General features: G+C 38.2%; 1 protein-coding gene across 3 annotated transcripts in view; it reads left to right on the top strand.

Annotated features, from left to right (window-relative positions):
- Nucleotides 1–16,839, top strand: part of STK17A (serine/threonine kinase 17a) — a 39,955-nt gene extending 23,116 nt beyond the window's left edge. The window contains exons 4-8 of one of the 3 annotated variants that reach the window (XM_049641294.1): nt 9,425–9,551; nt 13,151–13,199; nt 13,288–13,467; nt 14,532–14,671; nt 14,771–16,839. In XM_049641294.1, coding sequence (XP_049497251.1) covers nt 9,425–9,551; nt 13,151–13,199; nt 13,288–13,467; nt 14,532–14,671; nt 14,771–14,880 — 606 coding nt within the window. In that variant the 3' untranslated portion in view covers nt 14,881–16,839. Of the gene's footprint in view, nt 1–9,424; nt 9,552–13,150; nt 13,200–13,287; nt 13,468–14,531 lie in introns of all 3 variants that reach the window. The other 2 variants (XM_049641292.1, XM_049641293.1) reach the window with 2 other exon arrangements.
- The last annotated feature ends 2,023 nt before the right edge of the window (nt 16,840–18,862 follow it).

Raw genomic sequence — 18,862 nt, 5'->3', positions numbered from 1 at the left:
GGTCCAGGCACCGTTTTGAGAACTCCTGCTGTAGGGCACACCGTGACACCTGATAGATAGAATACTGTATAAATAATTGTGTCTAATCTTTACTGCATGAAGGAACACTCTCAAGGAAGAGTGAACAATGAGTACTCTGGAGGTTGACTTCTAAAGTAAACTTGATAAAATTCCATTTGAAATAAGGGGGAAGGGTAATAGATATTGCCTCAAATAGTAGTCCTACCGAAAAATATAGGGGAAAGAAAACAGTTCGGAAACTTCTTGTTTTTTTCTGAAAAATGCCAATTTAAATTCATTCTGTAAACATATTTTTCTAAAAGATAATTAATTTTTTAGTACGGTAGCTAAAATGCATGATTATAACACTGTAGACTATGGTAGTTATAGTGTCATTTTTTGAAGGTAAGTGTGGACATGTGTGTACCCACATGTAGTCCCAAGGTATTAAAGTTGAAGTGGCCTTAGAGATGATCTAGGTACAACCCTCATAGCAAGAGTGAGGGAACTGGGGCTTTGTTTTTTATACTTTAGCCTGTCATATGGTTAGAAATTCAAAGATCCTTGCTGTAAGAAATACCCAACTGTGCTTCCCTCAGGAACACAGAGAAAGAGATGGTCTCTGCAGTCCAGACTTCAGTGGACTCAGACTATAAGAAGCCTCAGTTAGTCTCAGCCATGCAGAAGAATTCCCAAAAGTAAAGTTTGTGCTATGCTTGTTTCCATATTTGGTTTCACACACTTAAGTTTTATTTTTTATGATGTTTTGCTAGTTTTGTGAAGTAAAAAGGACTTCTAGGAATGAACCCCAATTTAAATAACATTGCATTTATAGGAAATATGCTTTCGATTTATGACAGCTCAACCTATGACTATTATTTAGGAACTAATTAAGTAGCAAGTCAGGTTGCCAACACTATGTGTCATGGATCTTTGATGTTACTTGAAAGCAGCCAAGGGTGAAAATTAAGTTCTTGAATACCAGGTTTAACTGGAAATTATATCCCTTTCTCCCCAATACACTCAGTATAAATCATATTCCTTTCTCCCCAGTACACTTAGTGTAGAATTCTTTCTGGATTTAATAGAGGCTTTGATGATGGGCCTTTGATGTTGGAAGCTGGACTCTTCATGTTGCCTAGGCCCAGAGGAACTAGAAAGAAGACAGGGTGGCCCGATAGGTCCTCAGCCTTTCTTCTGCCTTCACAGTCTTCACATGTGCAGTCAGAATTTGTCTCTAAGTGAACTGCTGGAGGGGGAAGGTTGGAGGTGGGGTTGGTGTGGCAGGAGTGCAGATAGGAATGATTTCTACCAAAAGGTCATCTGCAGTTGACTTTCTGTGACTTCTGTGAATCTGGACAGAGGGTCTACTGTCCTACACCGTTTAACAGCTGTCCGCCCAATGACAATTTATGCTTGTAACGTTGACTCTGAGTTTCTATAAGAGCTTGAAAGCTACAAAGCTAAATATGTTTTCTAAAGGTTTAATTCTGTGAATTAGAGAAAAAAATAGTTTTAAATCTGTGAAACTTGGTAATCCCTATGTATAGGGTAACTTTGAGTTAGTAGACTATTTGTTCTCCATTATGGTTAAAATGGGAAATTCTTGTCACAGAGACAAGTAGTAGTTAGAAGTTAGAATAACTATTATAGTTGCTCCTATGAAAGAGATAATTGACACAATGGGAAATCTGCTACTTGGCTTCAGATCAGACTCCAGATGGGCAGTTTGCCAAAGGCTGATTCACTGAAGACTCTCAGCCAAATATCTTAAATTGAATATGGCAAATGCTTTGAGGGGTAGCAGATGCAGATTTTGGAGTGTTTCTAGGACGACAAAAATAGAAAAGACACTAGATTATGATTAGGGGAAAGCCCATTCATTTCATGTAAATCATGGAGGGACTGACAAATCTGAGAAACAACAACTCTACCAAAGTCAGAACAAACCTGAAAGCCTCAAAATAATCTCAGTTGGTGAATTAGCCATTGGCATAGTGGCCTGCTTTTACTTCAGTCAGAGGAAGGTCTTGACCAAAAAGAACACAAAGAAATCCAGTCTTAAAACCCAGTGCTCCTTGTGTTTGGATGGTCTTCTGTTGGTAGGTGTTCAGTTGTTAGCTTGTCCACCCTGGTAGATATATATGATGAGAAGCGCAGGAGCAGACCAGGAAGCCAGAGCTTTCCCTTCTGAGATTTAAGTTGATCATTGACAGTTTGAAACCGTAACATTTACTTGAACATTTCTAAACAGCCCCCCAGACTGATTTAGACAGTATTATTAACCTATTTCTGTACTATGACCTGGGTTTTAATAAATAAAAAGCCAATTAACTTGAATTCTCATTGCCTGATAAAAATGTTCCTTAAAATTTTATCCATGGCACCTTAAGGCTAATTAATAAGCAAGTTAGCCTCAACTTTACAATGATCTTACCCAGAAGTGGTTGTTCAGTAAATGTTAAATGGGTTATGTACAAAGATAAAGATACCAAGATAAATGAAAGGATTCCCCCATGAAACAGAGAAATAAGATTTTACAAAGACCTCCCTACTGCCTTTGTCTATTTGAGGACAGTTTGTGTGTTTCCTTTTTTTCCCCCCACTTTCATTGCCTCTGAATTGACCATGTCATTTTCTTTCTTACCACCTGGGATTCATGCATCTTAAATAGAATTAAATATTGTGAACCACAGCTTTTTTATCATGAACTGGATTCCCTAGAAAGGAGGTCTAAGCTGTAATGCTAATGCACTTCTCTTTGTTTTCAACCCATATATTTCACTTACTGGAAGTGGGTATATTTTGCCATCAAAGACTGACAGATTATAGTCCTGTAATTGTACTTGTTTTATTTAGAGGAGTAAGATCTGTTTTTAAGATGTACCTGTGTTCAAACCAAGGCACAGTTGATAGAAACTACATAATAAACATTAACTGAAATTCCATGAAAGAGTTCTGATTTTATGAGATGTGTTTTTTCCTAGCAACATCTCTGTCAACTGTTTAAGTTCTCTCACGTTGGTAGGTGATAGATGCATGTGACTGGGCCTAGATTTCAAGTACAGTAACGTTTTAATAATTTGATCACACTAGTTGAGAATTTACGACATTACCACCACACCCAACTAGTGTGGGTTTTACTAAAGAAAGCATTTCCCAAGTAATGTAAAGTATAAACAAAACATAAGCTGTTTTAAGCTTATGAAAACATGTAAGCTGTTTTAAGTGAACAAATGATATTTAAGAACATTTCACAGAATGTGCATGTTTTATTAATCATAAAATGAACCTTAAGATATGGTGAAGATTTCCACTTGGCAATATTTCTTTTGGCATTTTTTTATGTACTGGGAAGGGCAAAACACGTTCAGTGATGAATATATATAACAGAACCAAACTTCACTCATCTAATTTGCCTGAATAATGACATTTTATTTTACTATAGTATTTCATTAATATAATAAAACTAAAATTACCTTGAGAAGTCTTGGGACTCATAATCCTAGGTTTTTTCCTTGAAGAAATTGCTAGAAGCTAATTAACAAGGAGAATGTCACTTTATAATGAAGTTTGTTTATATATATTACCAAAACCTCTCGTTATTTTATCATTGAAAAGAGAGATTGATTCTAACACTGATCAGCTGAGCATTTTTACTCCTTTTGTGTGTGTGTGGCAAGGCAGGGGTGCTTTACCTGGTTTGGGTATTTATAACAATTTAGCATGCGTCTGCAGCCCAAGCTTCTATAGTGACAGCAATTTGGTTTTGTCTTTTTGTTCAGTTTTAGGTTTTTACTGTAGCCAAAACTTTCTATGGTTTTAAAAAACAGGTTTTTATATAAAATCACAGATTACACTGAGCCATGGTATGGTTATTTTCACTGTTGAGAAGTCTGTTTTTGTGAATGAAGTTTTCAAAACTTCATATGTTTTCAAAATGAAGTACAGTCTGTGATTGCATAGTGGTAATATGGACATTATGCAAGAGATGTTAAGAATTCCTAAACATTTATTGGGATATCACTTAGATCCTTTTTTATTAACAATGTTTATAGCTGCAGTGTTCAGTCCAGTACCACTAACCATTTGTGGTTGTTGAGTACTTGAGAACTGTGGTGTATTCAAAGTGTGAACTCTACACCAGATTTCAAGGACTTAGTATGGAAAAGAAAAAGCAAAATATCTCAATAATTTATATATTACATGTTGAAGGGATATCTTAGACATATTGAATTAAAAAATAATTTCATCTGTTTCATTTTACTTTTGATAATATGGCTACTAGACAATGTTAAATTACATTCTGTGACTTGCAGTACCTTTCATAGGATAGCACCAGTTTAGAGAGTATCCACAGATAATTAAGCCAGAATGGCCTGTAACGTAAAGATCGCTTAGTCTTTCAACTTACTTTTCAACCTATTATAATCTAGCTTTTTCTCCCATGGTTTTACTAAAAATTACTTTCTCAGAAGTCTTTCAGACTTTGGTTATTTGCTATATTCAGTAGCTTTTTCTTAGTCCTCATTCTTCCCCTCATCCCATTTGATGATCCTCTCCTTCCTTTCTTACCACAACACGATGCCTGTGTTCTTTGCCTCCCTCTCAGACTGCATTTCTGAGTGCCTTCATCACTCTTGTTGTCTCTCGTTAGATGTGGTTATCAGCCAAAACTCATCTTGGCCACTTCTCTTCTGCCATATTCTCTTCCTCTTGTTTACTTCCATGGTTTTAGTCTTGCCTCTGTGCCCTTGCTTTCCAAAGCAGTATCCTCAGCCTTATATTCTCTCCAGACTGAATTTCCAACTGTTCTGGGTGGTTCTGCGGGCACCTCAGATTCTGGGTCTGAGAATCAAAATTGAACCAGTTGTCCTCTCTTGCTGACCTGACTATATTAGTCAGTGAATGACATAAGCACCTTATTGTTCCTGCTCCTACACAGCAACAGTCACAATGGGCTGTGGATTTTGCCACTGTAATGTGTAAAGTTTCTTCTGTGTTTTTTCATTCCATGCTTCATCATATCCCTCACTCACGCTCTCCCTTTCAAGACTTTAAAAATAGGATAAAGGCACATTCTTCAGAGACATTCTTGTATTTGATGATACTTTGCATGTGTCATGCTATATATTGGCTCACCTGTATTCTTTGGCATGTGACGTTTTCTTTTCCTGGAATGTCCTCTTGCCCTCCCCTGTGGTCTGAATTCTTCCATTTCTTCCAGAATGGCTCAGAAAGCCCTGATTCTTGTCCATCCACCCTCTTTGTGCCTGCCACCACTTTTGTCCCTTTCACCTTTGTGCTGTTCTCCAGTGTGCAGTCCCTCCACTAGTAGCTTGTCCTTGCCTTGGGTGGGGTCTTTCCTCTCCCTGGAATGCTCCCTGCCTACCCCACTCCCCAAAGTATTCTGCCATGACGTTCCTTCTTAGCATTGCTTTCTCCCCAAATACTGTCTTAGAGAAACCTTCCTCAACTATTCTGAATATAACATGCATATGCACACAAACACACACAACAGGCACTGTCATCCATTACCCTATTCTGAGTTCTCCTTGGTGCTTAAAACTACCTGAGGTATTATTATTTATTCATATTTGTTTGTCCCCATTAGAATGTAAGGTTCCAAAAGAACAGGGAACTCACGTCTTATTTTCTGTTATTTTTCCAGTATGCAGTCCATAATTTTTTTTTTTTTTTTTTTTTTAATAAATGTCAAAATCCTTCTTATCCTTCAGGGTCTGCTCACTTACCTCCTGTGTAATTCTCCAAGGCTGAATTATTCCCTCTTATTTTTTTTTTTAATTTTTTTTTCCAACGTTTTTTATTTATTTTTGGGACAGAGAGAGACAGAGCATGAACGGGGGAGGGGCAGAGAGAGAGGGAGACACAGAATCGGAAACAGGCTCCAGGCTCCGAGCCATCAGCCCAGAGCCTGACGCGGGGCTCGAACTCACAGACCGCGAGATCGTGACCTGGCTAAAGTCAGACGCTTAACCGACTGAGCCACCCAGGCGCCCCTATTCCCTCTTATTTATTTGTTACCTGAGCACTTTGTCTATGACAGCACTTAAAATGCACAGCAGAGTTAGTCAAGCCTGATATAGGTGCTTCTGTTTTCTCTTCTGATGGTGAGCTGTCAGTAGGGACTTGTTATCACTCATATTTACAGTGCCTCCACTCCTGACACAAAATAGACACCCTTCAAATTGTTTTTTATAGTTAGTTTTTTCCTTTCTTTCAAACAGTAAATAACGTGTGCCTCCCATGTGCTGGCATGGACCCTGGTGCTATCACAGTGACCAGTACTGTGGCTCATGGATCTTTAGATTCTCCCCATCCTCTGTTTCTGAATCCAGACTTTGAATAATCTACAAGTATTTTCTGATAAGGGCAGAATGGATGGTTGGGTCAACATTGAACCCCTTTAAAAAGGGACTGTCTACACTTCAACTTCTTTTTTCGTATTGCAGCTCTTCACTGTTGAACATTGTTAGAATCTGCTTCACTGCCCTCCTGGGTCTTCCCAGCAAGTTGACACCAGGAAAAGAAGAATGGGGAAAAAGTATACAAAGATACTTTTGTGAGAGAGAGCATGGCAAGTAGGAGAGACTGAACAGTGTCCATTGAGACTCACAGTCCCTGGGCCAAGGGCAGCAAGTTTATAATGAGGCTGGAGAGCTAGGCAGGAGCTCGAATTAGCAGCTTCCAAATACATTTGGAAGTTAAGAGTAATGGGAAGCTACTGAAGGGTTTAGGCAGGGGGGTGACCAATCAGATTTATATAGTGCAAAAGCTCCTTCTTAGGGTCTGTTGCAATTAAGCAAAAATTGATGGTAGCTTGAATGATTGTTCTCTAGTTGGAGAGAAATAAGTAAAGTTTAGAAGTGCTTACATTTATGATTTAAAATCAGTAGGATATGGTGACATGTTAGTTAAATGAGGAGAAAGTGGGGAGAGAGGAATGACCAAGGTGATTCTTAGTGTTTTCTTCTACCCTGCTGGGTGAGGATGGCATTCCCTGGGGTGTAATGACCATTGACATACAGGAAATCTGATTTGGGAGGGAAAATAGGAGTCTGGTTTGGGCATGTTGAATTCGAGATAGCCTTGAGACATCAAAGGAGAGAGATTAGGTAAGCGGTTGAAGAGTCTGAGCCAGAGATAAAATCTGTGACTCCTAATGTATAGGTGATAATTAAGCCTTGGGTACAGATACCTTGTGTGAAGTGAGAGTGTGGAGTGAAAAGAGCAAAAAGCCTCAAGATCAGGCTGTGAGAAACCCACCATTTAATGGCCCAGTTAAAGGAAGATGAGGAGACACACACAGCAGCCAGAGTATTAGGAGGAAGACCAGGGTAGTGTTTGTTCTGGAAGCCAAGAGAAAAAGAGTTTGTAAACAAGGAAGGAGTGGCGGCAATGCCAAGCATTGCTAAGGTGGTAGTCCAGAAAGCATGGAAATACGTCGCTGGATTTTAGTGACCTGCGGTAGAGGAATGAGGACACAGAAGCCCAGTGGAGTGGTTGAATATGCATGGAAGGAAAGGAAATGTTAACATTCATTGTAAAACTCTGGAGAACCACAGTGTGATGGAGAAGACAGAAAAATACAATTAGCTAAATAGTGGGATAAGTTTGCTATGTATAAGATGTTGTGGAATAGAGAGGGGTCAGGCATCAAACCCTCCCTGGAAGACCAGAGGGGGCATCAGAAAAGGTTTTATTGAGGAATCAGTGCTTTGTTGAGAGCCACCATGCATGGAGTGAATGACGAAACTAAATTTGTCCGGGAGAGAGCTTCCTGAGAAAAGGCAATACATAATGCAAAAGCATAACATGTGGGAGTGCACATCTTGTTTAGGGATTACAGCTTGTTGGATTTGGAACACAGATTGCCTACAGAATAGTGGCAGGAGGTTAATCTTAGAGAGGAAGCAGAAGCTGGGTTATAAAACACTTGTCGTGCTACAGTGAGGTATTTATACTTTGTTAGTACTGGTGCTTCTCAATTTATCTTTGGAAATTTTCTTAATGGCAGAAGACAGTGTAGACTTTCTGAAGCAACACAAACTTTTCTGTCAAGTGCCATTTCAAAAATTCTAATGAATTTTATATTCTAGTCCATAATATATCTGTTTGACTTTTTATGTAAAAGTGTCTTAGGTTATTTTCATTTGGGTTAAAAAAAAAAAAATGACTCCAGGAATATGAACCTTATTGATTTTGTGGCCTTGGGTAGTTCTCTCTCACCCATGGTCAAATACATCCCATTTGAGAGTGTGTCCATTGGTGAGGACTAGCATCAGTATCATGATCAGACTTACATTATGATGAGATCGTTGTACAGTGAAGGATGGATTGAAGGTGGGGGCAGTTAGAGGCAGGAGGTTAGTAGTCCAGGTAAGAAATAATGAAAGCCCAAACTTTAAGCAGCGGGTTTTTTGCAATTTAAGAAATAGCATTGGCATGCCAGTGACTTCACTAAGGGTGAGACATGGTTGAAAATGAAGGAGATGAACTACTGTAGGATGATTCCCTAGTTGCTGAGCTGGGCATTGAGACTGGGAGTTCAGAAGGGGAGGCATGGGTTTAGTGGGGTTTGAAGGAAGAACCTGTTCTTGAGGTGTTTACTGAACTGATGGCCTTTGCTCAGTAGTGGGAGCTGAAGGTGTGGCCCATGTCAGCCAAATGACAAGATAGATTTTAATTGGACCTATGAGTCGGCAAGGGGCTTAGGGTAGAAGGTAGATAGAGGTCATCAGCAGGTAAGTGGTAGCTGAAGCCTTGATAGTAGATGAGATTGCTGAAAGATAGAGGGCCAGTAGGCAAGAGATCTGGGGCAACACCAATATTTAAAAGGAAAGAAGGGAAAAAAATCCTATCCTAAGAAAACAGTGAGGGATCTATTGAGGAGGAAAATGTCCAAGAGGGCATATAAGGATGGTTGCCAGTAGTACATTATGTAGCAATCTGTGTATAAAATGGTGCCTAAAAGACATCCATTGATTTGGTGGGTCTTTGATTATTAAAGATTTTATGATCTTAGGACAGATCTAGGAGAGGGGGCAAAATCCAGAATCAACTGCATTGAGAAGTGAGGGAATAGCAATAAGTATGTTGGCTAGAAAGAAATGCAGAGTCACAGGGGATTCCTTTATGAGTAGCTTGGTCTTGTTTTTAAAATAGGGGTAGATGCACATTTATGGTCTGAGCAGGAGCCAGTGTAAAGAAGGAGATTGTACAAGGCCTGTTGCCTTACACATCGTAAGTACATTGTAAAAATATTTGCTTAATGAATGACTGCTTATTGTTAAATTTGTCAATTTCAGTTTCACAGTTGAAATGTGTATGTTTTATGCACTACTTGCTCTTTCTATTCAGTCATGGTTTCATTAATTTGGAAAGTGGGATGTTATGTTTTTAGCCTCAGAATATTCTGCTGACAAGTGAATCTCCACTGGGTGACATTAAGATAGTTGATTTTGGTCTTTCAAGAATAATGAAGAACAGTGAAGAGCTCCGAGAAATTATGGGTACTCCTGAATATGTGGGTAAGTATTCATAAGACTGGGTTGTGTTGTGTGTTTGGGGTCAGGCATCATCTTCATTAGCAAATTCACATGTGGCATGATTAATAGTGGGGCCAGCCATCTGCTATGTTAAAATTCTGCCATCAGAGACTCCTTCCTTTGTATTAAATATAAAAATGGTAAACTTTAAGGTACCAAACTGATGATCCCTTTCCCGAAAGGCTAACTGAATTTGAAGGTATTACTTCTAAAAAGAATAGAAGAGGATTTTCTTCACAAAGTGTAGGATATCATATTATCTGAAAGTGGGAGGATATTAAACAAGTAAGGGCCTTTAAAGAATTTCAAGTTCATAGTAAACATTGTTAAAGTAATTGCAAGCCCTGCAATTCCATAGATGTGTGAAACAGAGGTATTTTGTTGGATTGATACAAGGTTGAGAGCCTCTGCCAGAAAGAAAAAGGAGATTAAACTGTGAAGGTACTAGTAAGAGAGCAGCTGAAGTGATGAACTGTGGCTCTTACGTTTGGTACAAAAATAAATAAACTATGACCTTTTTGATAAACTGGAAGAAAAATAGGATGCAAAAGAATAGTGGTTTGAATGAGTAACAACAACAACAAAAAAGATATCTGTAAGCAGAGCAAGGCAGTGAAATAATCTAAAGGTTGTGACCAGAGATTATAATATCAACATTTAAAATTTCAGAGATGAAACAGCCCTTTGTAATTTTAAGGCCTTGGATGTAGCTGTGGAAGCGCAGCTCTTTAGACCTGTAGGTCAAGAAGCATGGATATGCTGGTGGCTGCATGGGTCATGAACACGAGTGTGGAAGTTGTCAGAGGTGATGGCAGGCAGGTTAAGGAGGATAGTTTTTGTGTCCGATGACAGCAAGCACCCAGGGCCCATGCCTGAAGGGAAGCATATTTACCTGACAGTAGAAGTGTCGGGTGGGCAGACAGGCTGCATTTTACGGGGTTTGGGGCGGCCTAGGCCTCCTTTCACAGAAGAGACAGTGAAAGTCATTCTTGAAGGAGTGGAGGATAGCGGGACTTTGTTTACAGGGGAAAGTTAATTCCAAGGACACAAGGCTGGGAGGACGATAGGGTTGAGGAAAACCAAGCTGTTTGGCAATGATAGTACAAAAAAATAACTCAAAGCTTTAACATAAGTCCTGCGATTTGAGAGGCGCCTGGGTGGCTCAGTCAGTTAAGCATGTGTGTTTGGCTCAGGTCATGAACTTGTGAGATCGAGCCCCGCATCAGGCTCTGTGCTGACAGATTCTCTGTCCCCCTCTCTCTGCCCTGCTTACACTCTCTGTCTCTCTCTCCCTCTCTCTCTCTCTCTGTCTCAAAAATAAACATAAAAAAATAAGTTCTACAATTTGAAACAGATCTTTAGTTAGGTAATAAATGATATCACAGGCAGAAAAACAACCTTGAAAATGTTGATGTATTCTTTGTGGCTAGAATACTTAAATTTCAGCAAGTGTCATGACCACAAAGTAAGGTTTAAGAATGTGGCTTAACAGAGCTTCATCTGGGAAAGAGGTAGTCCAGATATTTCGGCCAGTTTAGAGCATTATAAACTAGAATGAAGGGTTGCGAGCTAAGAATCTTATAGTAATTATTGCCCTGAATGAGTTTTGTTTTGTTTTATGCTTTCTGTTCTTTGGTAAATTCTAAATTTTCTACCAAGAGAGCTTTTTTTCCCTCCAAAAAATAGAAGTATCTTTGTTATAAAAGTAATACAAGCCCAATCCCAAACAACTAATCCCAATTAAATGATTCAAAAGTATATAATAAAGAAAAACAAGGGGGCCTCTCCTCTTTCTTTCATGGACTTTTAGCGATGAGTGTAAGACTCCCACCTTGTTTTCTACACAGTATCACCTGCCTGGGAACGGTATGCTATCTACTGGCTGTGTATGTGACCTCAGTACTGAAATCTCTGTACCTCACATTCCTCTGTCCATAACATGGGGCCATAATAATACTGCCTTATTGGATTTGCTATACCAAGCTCTTATATCAGTGTTCAGCATATAATCACAAAAAAGGAAGCTGTTTTTATTTCCTACCCCCTCTTCCCACTATCTTTTTTTAATGTTTCAAGTTTTTATTTAAATTCTAGTTAGTTAACATACTAATAATCTTAGTTTCAGGAGTAGAATTTAGTGATTCATCACTTGTATACAACACCCAGTGCTCATCACAAGTGCCCTCCTTAATGCCTATCAGCCTTTTAGCTCATCCCCTGCCCCCCGGCTCCCTGCCCACCTCCCATCCAGCAACCCTCAGTTTGTTCTCTGTAGTTAAGAGTCTCTTTTATGGTTTGCCTCCCTCTGTTTTTATCTTAATTTTATTTTTCCTTCCCTTCCCCTATGTTCATCTGTTTTGTTTCTTAAATTCCACAAATGAATGAAATCATACGGTCTTCCCACCATCTTTTGCTCTATGGTCTCTTATTTTACTTTTTCCCCTCCAGTAATTTGGATGCTATGCATTTCATTTTAAATTTCCTAGTAGTTTCTTTTAAAACTTTTAAATTTGAACTATTAAAAATTGTTTTACTGATAAAGTAAAAGTTTTAAATAATACTTGTAGCTTCTGTTCCACAAGTCAGTTTCAGAAGTAGAAGTTGAGGAAATTTAACCTACTTAACATTTTCTCCCAACCTGTCATTCCTCATATTCAGGGGACGAGGGGAGAAGGTTGTCCCCAACCAGTAATGAATATGTGACTTGAGTGTTTTGTCTTTTCCTAGAATTGGAACATCTTCATTCCCCCCTGTTTTTAAATGGATCCAGTACTTGATTGCCTATCTTTTCTTCCTATTTGCATATTTTTGAAAAAAAATAATCTTTTGGTTGACTGGATTGTATCAATGAGTAGGTTTTTCTTTAAAGGAGGATTTTCATAAACTTCTCCTAAGTTTTTAAACATTTGCGAATGTCTTTCTATTGCTGTATGTGTGACAGCAGTTTAATTAAATATTATCAAAGCAAACTTGTTTTTTACAAACTCCACAGAGGCAACTTTGTTGTCTCTGTGTGTGATGCATGTCATCTGAGAATGCCCAGGGCTCTTTTTTTTTTTTTTTTTTTTTAACTTTGTTGGCTGACTTTTTGTCAGTGGGTAGACCTTTTAAAGCTACAGCATGGAAAATAGATCAGGCATGTGGAATGAATGGGGAAGTCAGGAGGGGAAAGTACCCTGGACTAGGGTGGGAGGTAGGGAAGGAGAGTCACAGATGCATTGAGAAAGATTTGAAAGTAGTAATCTGTTAGATACAATGCATGATTATAGAGGATATGGGAAGAGAAAGGTGTCAGTTGTCAGTTTCTATTACACTATTTATGCATTCAGATATTTTAAAAATATTAAGACCCAACAATGGAGGGTGCAGGTGTGAAAAATAAACAAGTTAATTATATCTAGTTAGACTTTATAATAATTCAGATTAATTTATACAATATATATAATGTTAACTTATTTTAGCCCAAATCTTGAATAGTGTCTTAGAATTTCTGGTGGGTTTTAAAAAAAACTTTTATCTCGAAAAGCAAATTAGGAATTTTTTTCACACACCTAAATGTTTTCTTCTGTTTCTGATACTAGCTCCTGAAATTCTTAGTTATGATCCTATCAGCATGGCAACAGATATGTGGTAAGAGCTATTTATGAAAAAATTGATCAAATTAGTTTCAAGAAATGAATAAGTCACTAATTTTTCTTACATTTTCATTCTGATTTAGGAGCATTGGAGTGTTAACATACGTCATGCTTACGGGAGTATCGCCTTTCTTAGGTGATGATAAACAAGAAACGTTCCTAAACATCTCTCAGATGAACTTAAGCTATTCTGAGGAAGAATTTGATGTTGTGTCTGAGTCTGCTATTAACTTCATTAAGACACTTTTAGTTAAGAAACCTGAGTAAGTATTAGTTAATATTGATCTTTGTCAATTTTTTAGTATGCTCTGAACAAAAGCAGGTTAAACTGAAACACAAAAGTGTAGACATTAAGCTAGATAAGACCTTGAGCTTATTATACCTATTGAAAGAAAAAGTGTCAAAACTGAGAATGTTTCGGAGCGCCTGGGTGGCTCAGTTGGTTAAGCGTCAGACTTCAGCTCATGTCACAATCTCACAGTTTGTGGGTTTGAGCCATGTGTCAGATTCTGTGCTGACAGCTCAGAGCCTGGAGCCTGCTTCAGATTCTATGTCTCCCTCTCTCTCTCTGGCCCTCCCCCTCTAGTGCTCTGTCTTTCTCTCTCTCTCAAAAAATGAATAAACATTTTTTAAAAAATGAGAATGTCTCTAGGGGCGCCTGGGTGGCGCAGTCGGTTAAGCGTCCGACTTCAGCCAGGTCACGATCTCGCGGTCCGTGAGTTCGAGCCCCGCGTCAGGCTCTGGGCTGATGGCTCGGAGCCTGGAGCCTGTTTCTGATTCTGTGTCTCCCTCTCTCTCTGCCCCTCCCCCGTTCATGCTCTGTCTCTCTCTGTCCCAAAAATAAATAAAAAACGTTGAAAAAAAAATTAAAAAAAAAAAAAAAAGAGAATGTCTCTAGAAAATGTAAGCTGCATCTCAGTATAACAGATATCCTCTGCTGTGTTTGGTCTTCCAAAAGGACTTTTCAGAGACATTTTACTTAAAATATTTTTCATGATTGTGGGAATGGCATTGCACACAAACACCAAAACTTCCAGTCTTATCCAGGAATCACAATAAGATTCTTGTTAACTCTTCATAACTCCCAAAATATAATACAATAAATCTACCTTACGTTCTGATTTATTAAATTGGTTGATTTATAGATTTATTCATTCACTATTTTTTAAGAATATTTTTTTTTTTTTTTTTTTTTAAGTAATCTCTACACCGAGTATGGGGCTTGAACTCACAACCTTGAGATCAAGAGTCTCATGCTGTACCAATTGAGCCACCCAGGCACCTCTCTTATGCTCCAGTTTATAATTGAAGTTTTAAACTACTTAAGTGTAAAATGTGTATCTTTTTATAGACATCGAGCCACAGCTGAAGAATGTCTAAAGCATCCGTGGTTGACAGAGAGCAGTATTCAGGATCCTTCTTTCAAGGTGAAAGGGACATTAGAAGAAGCAAATGCACTCCAAGAAGGTGATTCTGTGCCTGAAATTAATTCAGATACTCAGAAACCAGAAACCGAGGAATCAGTTGTAACAGAGGAGTTAATTGTATTTACTTCATATACTTTAGGACAATGCAGACAGTCTGAAAAAGAGAAAATGGAGCAAAAGGCCATTTCCAAACGATTTAAATTTGAGGAACCTTTGCTACAAGAAATTCCAGGAGAATTTATCTACTGAGCAATACTTCCCTTTAGAACTTTAAGATTTCTACATTGAAAACATTAATATTATTTATGGACTTCTGGCCAAATGGTACATGTACTGAAAGTGGACAAACCAGGTATCACTGATAGAAAAAAAAACTAAAATTACTTTGTCAAACTTGTGGATTTAGATATATCAAGACAGATTTATAAAGTTGCCAACCAGGAGTTTTAACGGGTAAAGTTATCTGTGTCAATGTTATTTTTAAGAAGGGAGATGTTTGAACCTTTTATTTCTAAATCCTATTTCTCCAGAATGAAAATTTGTTATGCAAAGATAATCTGTATTTACTTTCTTTAAAAATCGAAGTAAAAGTGCCAAATTAACATCTTTGTAAATCTATTTGCATTATTCTTGTGTATCTATATATGCATATATGTATTGATATCTTTACTAAAATTGATACTTTTTCACTTTGGATTTTTTTGGAGGAGTAAGATTTTAATTAGGTATCTTTCAAATTTTGAGACCTAGAATAACATCCATGATAGTTTAATAATGTCTTATTTTTATATTTTATTACTGCTTTGTATTGACTTGATTTGACTTCTTTTGTCTTTGTTTTTGCCTAATGCTTATAACCTATCAGTGAAAACCCTTGCTCATTTTTTTTTTCTCTTCAACGTCACTAATAAGAGTGGTGTTGATTTTTCACCTCCCATTATTCTGGTTTTAAGGTCAAGGTAGATTAAGTAATCCTGTAATATTAAACCAGCGTTGGCTTCTCGGCTGTTTCCCTCCTCACACCTTACGTGTTTACCCCCTTTCATAAGGCTGTCCCCTGCCACCACCTCACATGCTTATCACCTAATTTTGGTCACTTGCAAGTGTCAGTGTGATCTGATCAACATGATGGTTGCTTTGGTCAATGCAAAGACGCTGTTGTATTGTTTTTGTTAACAAAATCCCCCAGAGAGGGGTAAGACTGGAAGCATATTCATCTTGGCCATCGAATCTCTATTTCTGTTGAGTTTATTAGACCTCAGATTGTATTAGGAAAAGTTCTAAAATGCCAAAATATTTATAAACTTTTATTTTGTTCATAAAAAATTTGACATTGGATACTTTGTCATTAGGGAGGAAGCCTTGTTCCCTAAAGATATATAAAAATATACTCAGTAGAATTTAATTTGATTGGGATTGAACACTTCAACTGTAAGTAGTCCCCACAGTGAATAGTAAATTCTTATTTAAAAACATGGAAATGTAGGGGCGCATGGGTGGTTCAGTCGGCTGAGCGTCCGACTTTGGCTCAGGTCATGATCTCACAGCTTGTGGGTTCGAGCCCCGCATCGGGCTGTGTGCTGACAGCTCAGAGCCTGCTTCAGATTCTGTGCCTCCCTCTCTCTCTGCCCCTCCCCCACTTGTGCCATGTCTCTCAAAAATAAACACTAAAAAAATTTTTTTAAATGGAAATGTAAAAGTGTACACTGTGTAACTTGAAGCAACTAAATCTCTTTTTCACACAAAGTCTTAGTAGTGTCCTTATTTATCAAAGTTAGGCTCAGGGCGTTAGATGCTCGTGAATGCAGTTGGTCTTTCCCACGTGTACTTTGTGCACACGCCAGGCTTGTGCTGTGCACTGTGCCCTATACTGTGTACAATTCAGACCAGTCCCTTTGCAGGCTGCTCTTTGGAAGTCACATGATGCTCTCTTCCTAGCATGGGTTCTCAGATGTCACATCCTGACAGTGGCAGCACCTCACCACCCGTTTCAGGTGTGTGCGGAGTTCAGTGTTAGACATTTACCCCGTGGTCTGTAGTCACACCCAGCCCTGCTGGGCAGGTGCAGGGGCACCAGCAGATGAGATTGCTTAGGCAGTTCCATACATCAGGTTGCACTATTTTCTCATTAAATTGGCTTTATTTACACAGTTTCTAAATAAGTTCTAGAAGGAGGAAGAGGAAATTATGCCATAGTGGCAGGGTTTTCGGTGAAAACTTCGGTTAAGCCTCAGGTAAGTCTTGGAAGAAATAAGACACAATTCGAGACAAATTTTTGTAAATATCTCTCTGACAAAAATAGGGAGGTGAGAATACCCACTATTGAACGACATATTTTTATACTTGATAGATTTGTCCAGTTTTAAAATCAGAATCATTCGGATAACATTTAGACTTTTTCCAAGCCATTTTATATTACATTCAAAATAAATACATTTACTACAGTTGCTGTATTTGTTTTCTTTTAGCTGACCACTTAGCTGATTGCAGTGTGCTGATATCCCTACTTGCTTTTGTACCTTGAATTTAGAGTTGTACAGTGCCTTTTTTTTAGAAGCATTTATACTTGTAAAAGTATACTGAATTTTTTGTTTTATATGATATAAATAGAGCATGAAGAGTCTTCACAAAATTGGGCCAAATAAAAATCTTTCCATTAATGACTAACCAACTAGCTTTATACTTACCTAATACTGGTAATTTTTTCTTTTAACAAGTTTACAAAGAACTAAACAGTATTATTGAATTTAGTCTTAGAATTTATAAGTCCAGTTTTAATTATAATAAAATTCACTAATAATTTAGCTTGTTGAGAAGTTTGTGAAATATGCAAAATGTATATGTGGTTTTAGTCAATTGGGAAATTGTGTTTTAATGTTGTTTTGTGGTTTTCACATGAAAAGTAAGAGAAAAATGCCACTGTCCAGTGGTTAGATGCTAATTAAGAGACACCACAAACTCTTAAACTTTTACAACTGACCTCAGTTTGGAAGCAAATTTACTAGAGAAAAAATCATAAAGGTTACTTAGAGAATGTTGGGCAAGAGGTGAATAACAGTCCTAGTAACGTAATGGGGTTGTATACAGCTCAGTTCATGGAGGCCTAAAGCAAGATCGATCCATGGCATCAACATAGATTGTTTTATATAGGGGGAAAGGTCAATATTCAGGGTACTAACAAACTAATCTTAAATATATTTTAAGCTCACACTTGTAGGAATTTGAATTGCACTGATGAAACTAAAAATAGTCAAAATCATTCAAAGTCATTTACCACCTAGTACCTTCAGGTTGTTGAATAATTTAAAAAACTAGATGAAAACTCTTAATCTTTAGGGGCCTACTCTCAACTATTGTTTTATCGTGGGAAGTGGGGATATAATTTGCAAATAAGGAAATGTGTAGATCTAAATCTACACTAGACTGCATCAGGCTTGCCATGTGTACCCTATAACCCCGCTCTTACTCTATTGTTATAGTTTGACTTATCCTCAGATTCACATGGATTGAATCATGGAATGTGCTCTTTGCTCTTTGGTGTCTGGCTTTCCCTCAGCATGATGTTTTTGAGATGCCTCCATGTTGGGGCTTACATCAGTAGTTTGTTCCTGTGTGTGTGTGTGTGTGTGTGTGTGTGTGTGTGTGTATTTTGAGAAAGGGAGAGCATGAGCAGGAGATGAGCAGAGGGAGAACCCCAAGCAGGCTCCACGCTGTCAGTGCAGAGCCCAATGTGGGGCTCAAACTCATGAACCATGAAAATCATGACCTGAGCTGAATGAAATCAAGAGTGAGCCTCACTTGAGTAAGATGCGCTTAACCAACTAAGTCACCCAGGCGCCCACACCCAGAGTACATTCTTAATGTAAAAAGTTGTTATAGAGCACCTGGGTGGCTCAGTCGATTCAGCACCTCTCGCTCAAGGTCATTTGACTCTTGATTTCATTCAGCTCAGGTCATGATCTCATGGTTCATGAGTTCCAACCCCACGTCAGGCTCTATGCTGACCAGGCTCTGTGCTGACCAGAAGGAGCCTGCTAGGTATTTTCTCTGCTTCTCTGCCCCCTCCCCTGCTGTCTCTCACATACTCTGTCTCTCTCAAATAAGCTTTAAAAAAAAAATGTAATCTTAATTTCAATAAACTGTGATGGGTTTTTCTACTGGTAGTATCTCTCTAGTTATCTCTTGTTAAAATAACCAGACTTCTAACAAATTGTGAGAGAAATGTACTCAG

Source organism: Panthera uncia, chromosome A2, assembly GCF_023721935.1.
Source record: "Panthera uncia isolate 11264 chromosome A2, Puncia_PCG_1.0, whole genome shotgun sequence".
Taxonomy (NCBI): domain Eukaryota; kingdom Metazoa; phylum Chordata; class Mammalia; order Carnivora; family Felidae; genus Panthera; species Panthera uncia.
Note: the sequence above shows the minus strand (reverse complement) of the source record. Positions and strands in the feature narration are given on the sequence as shown.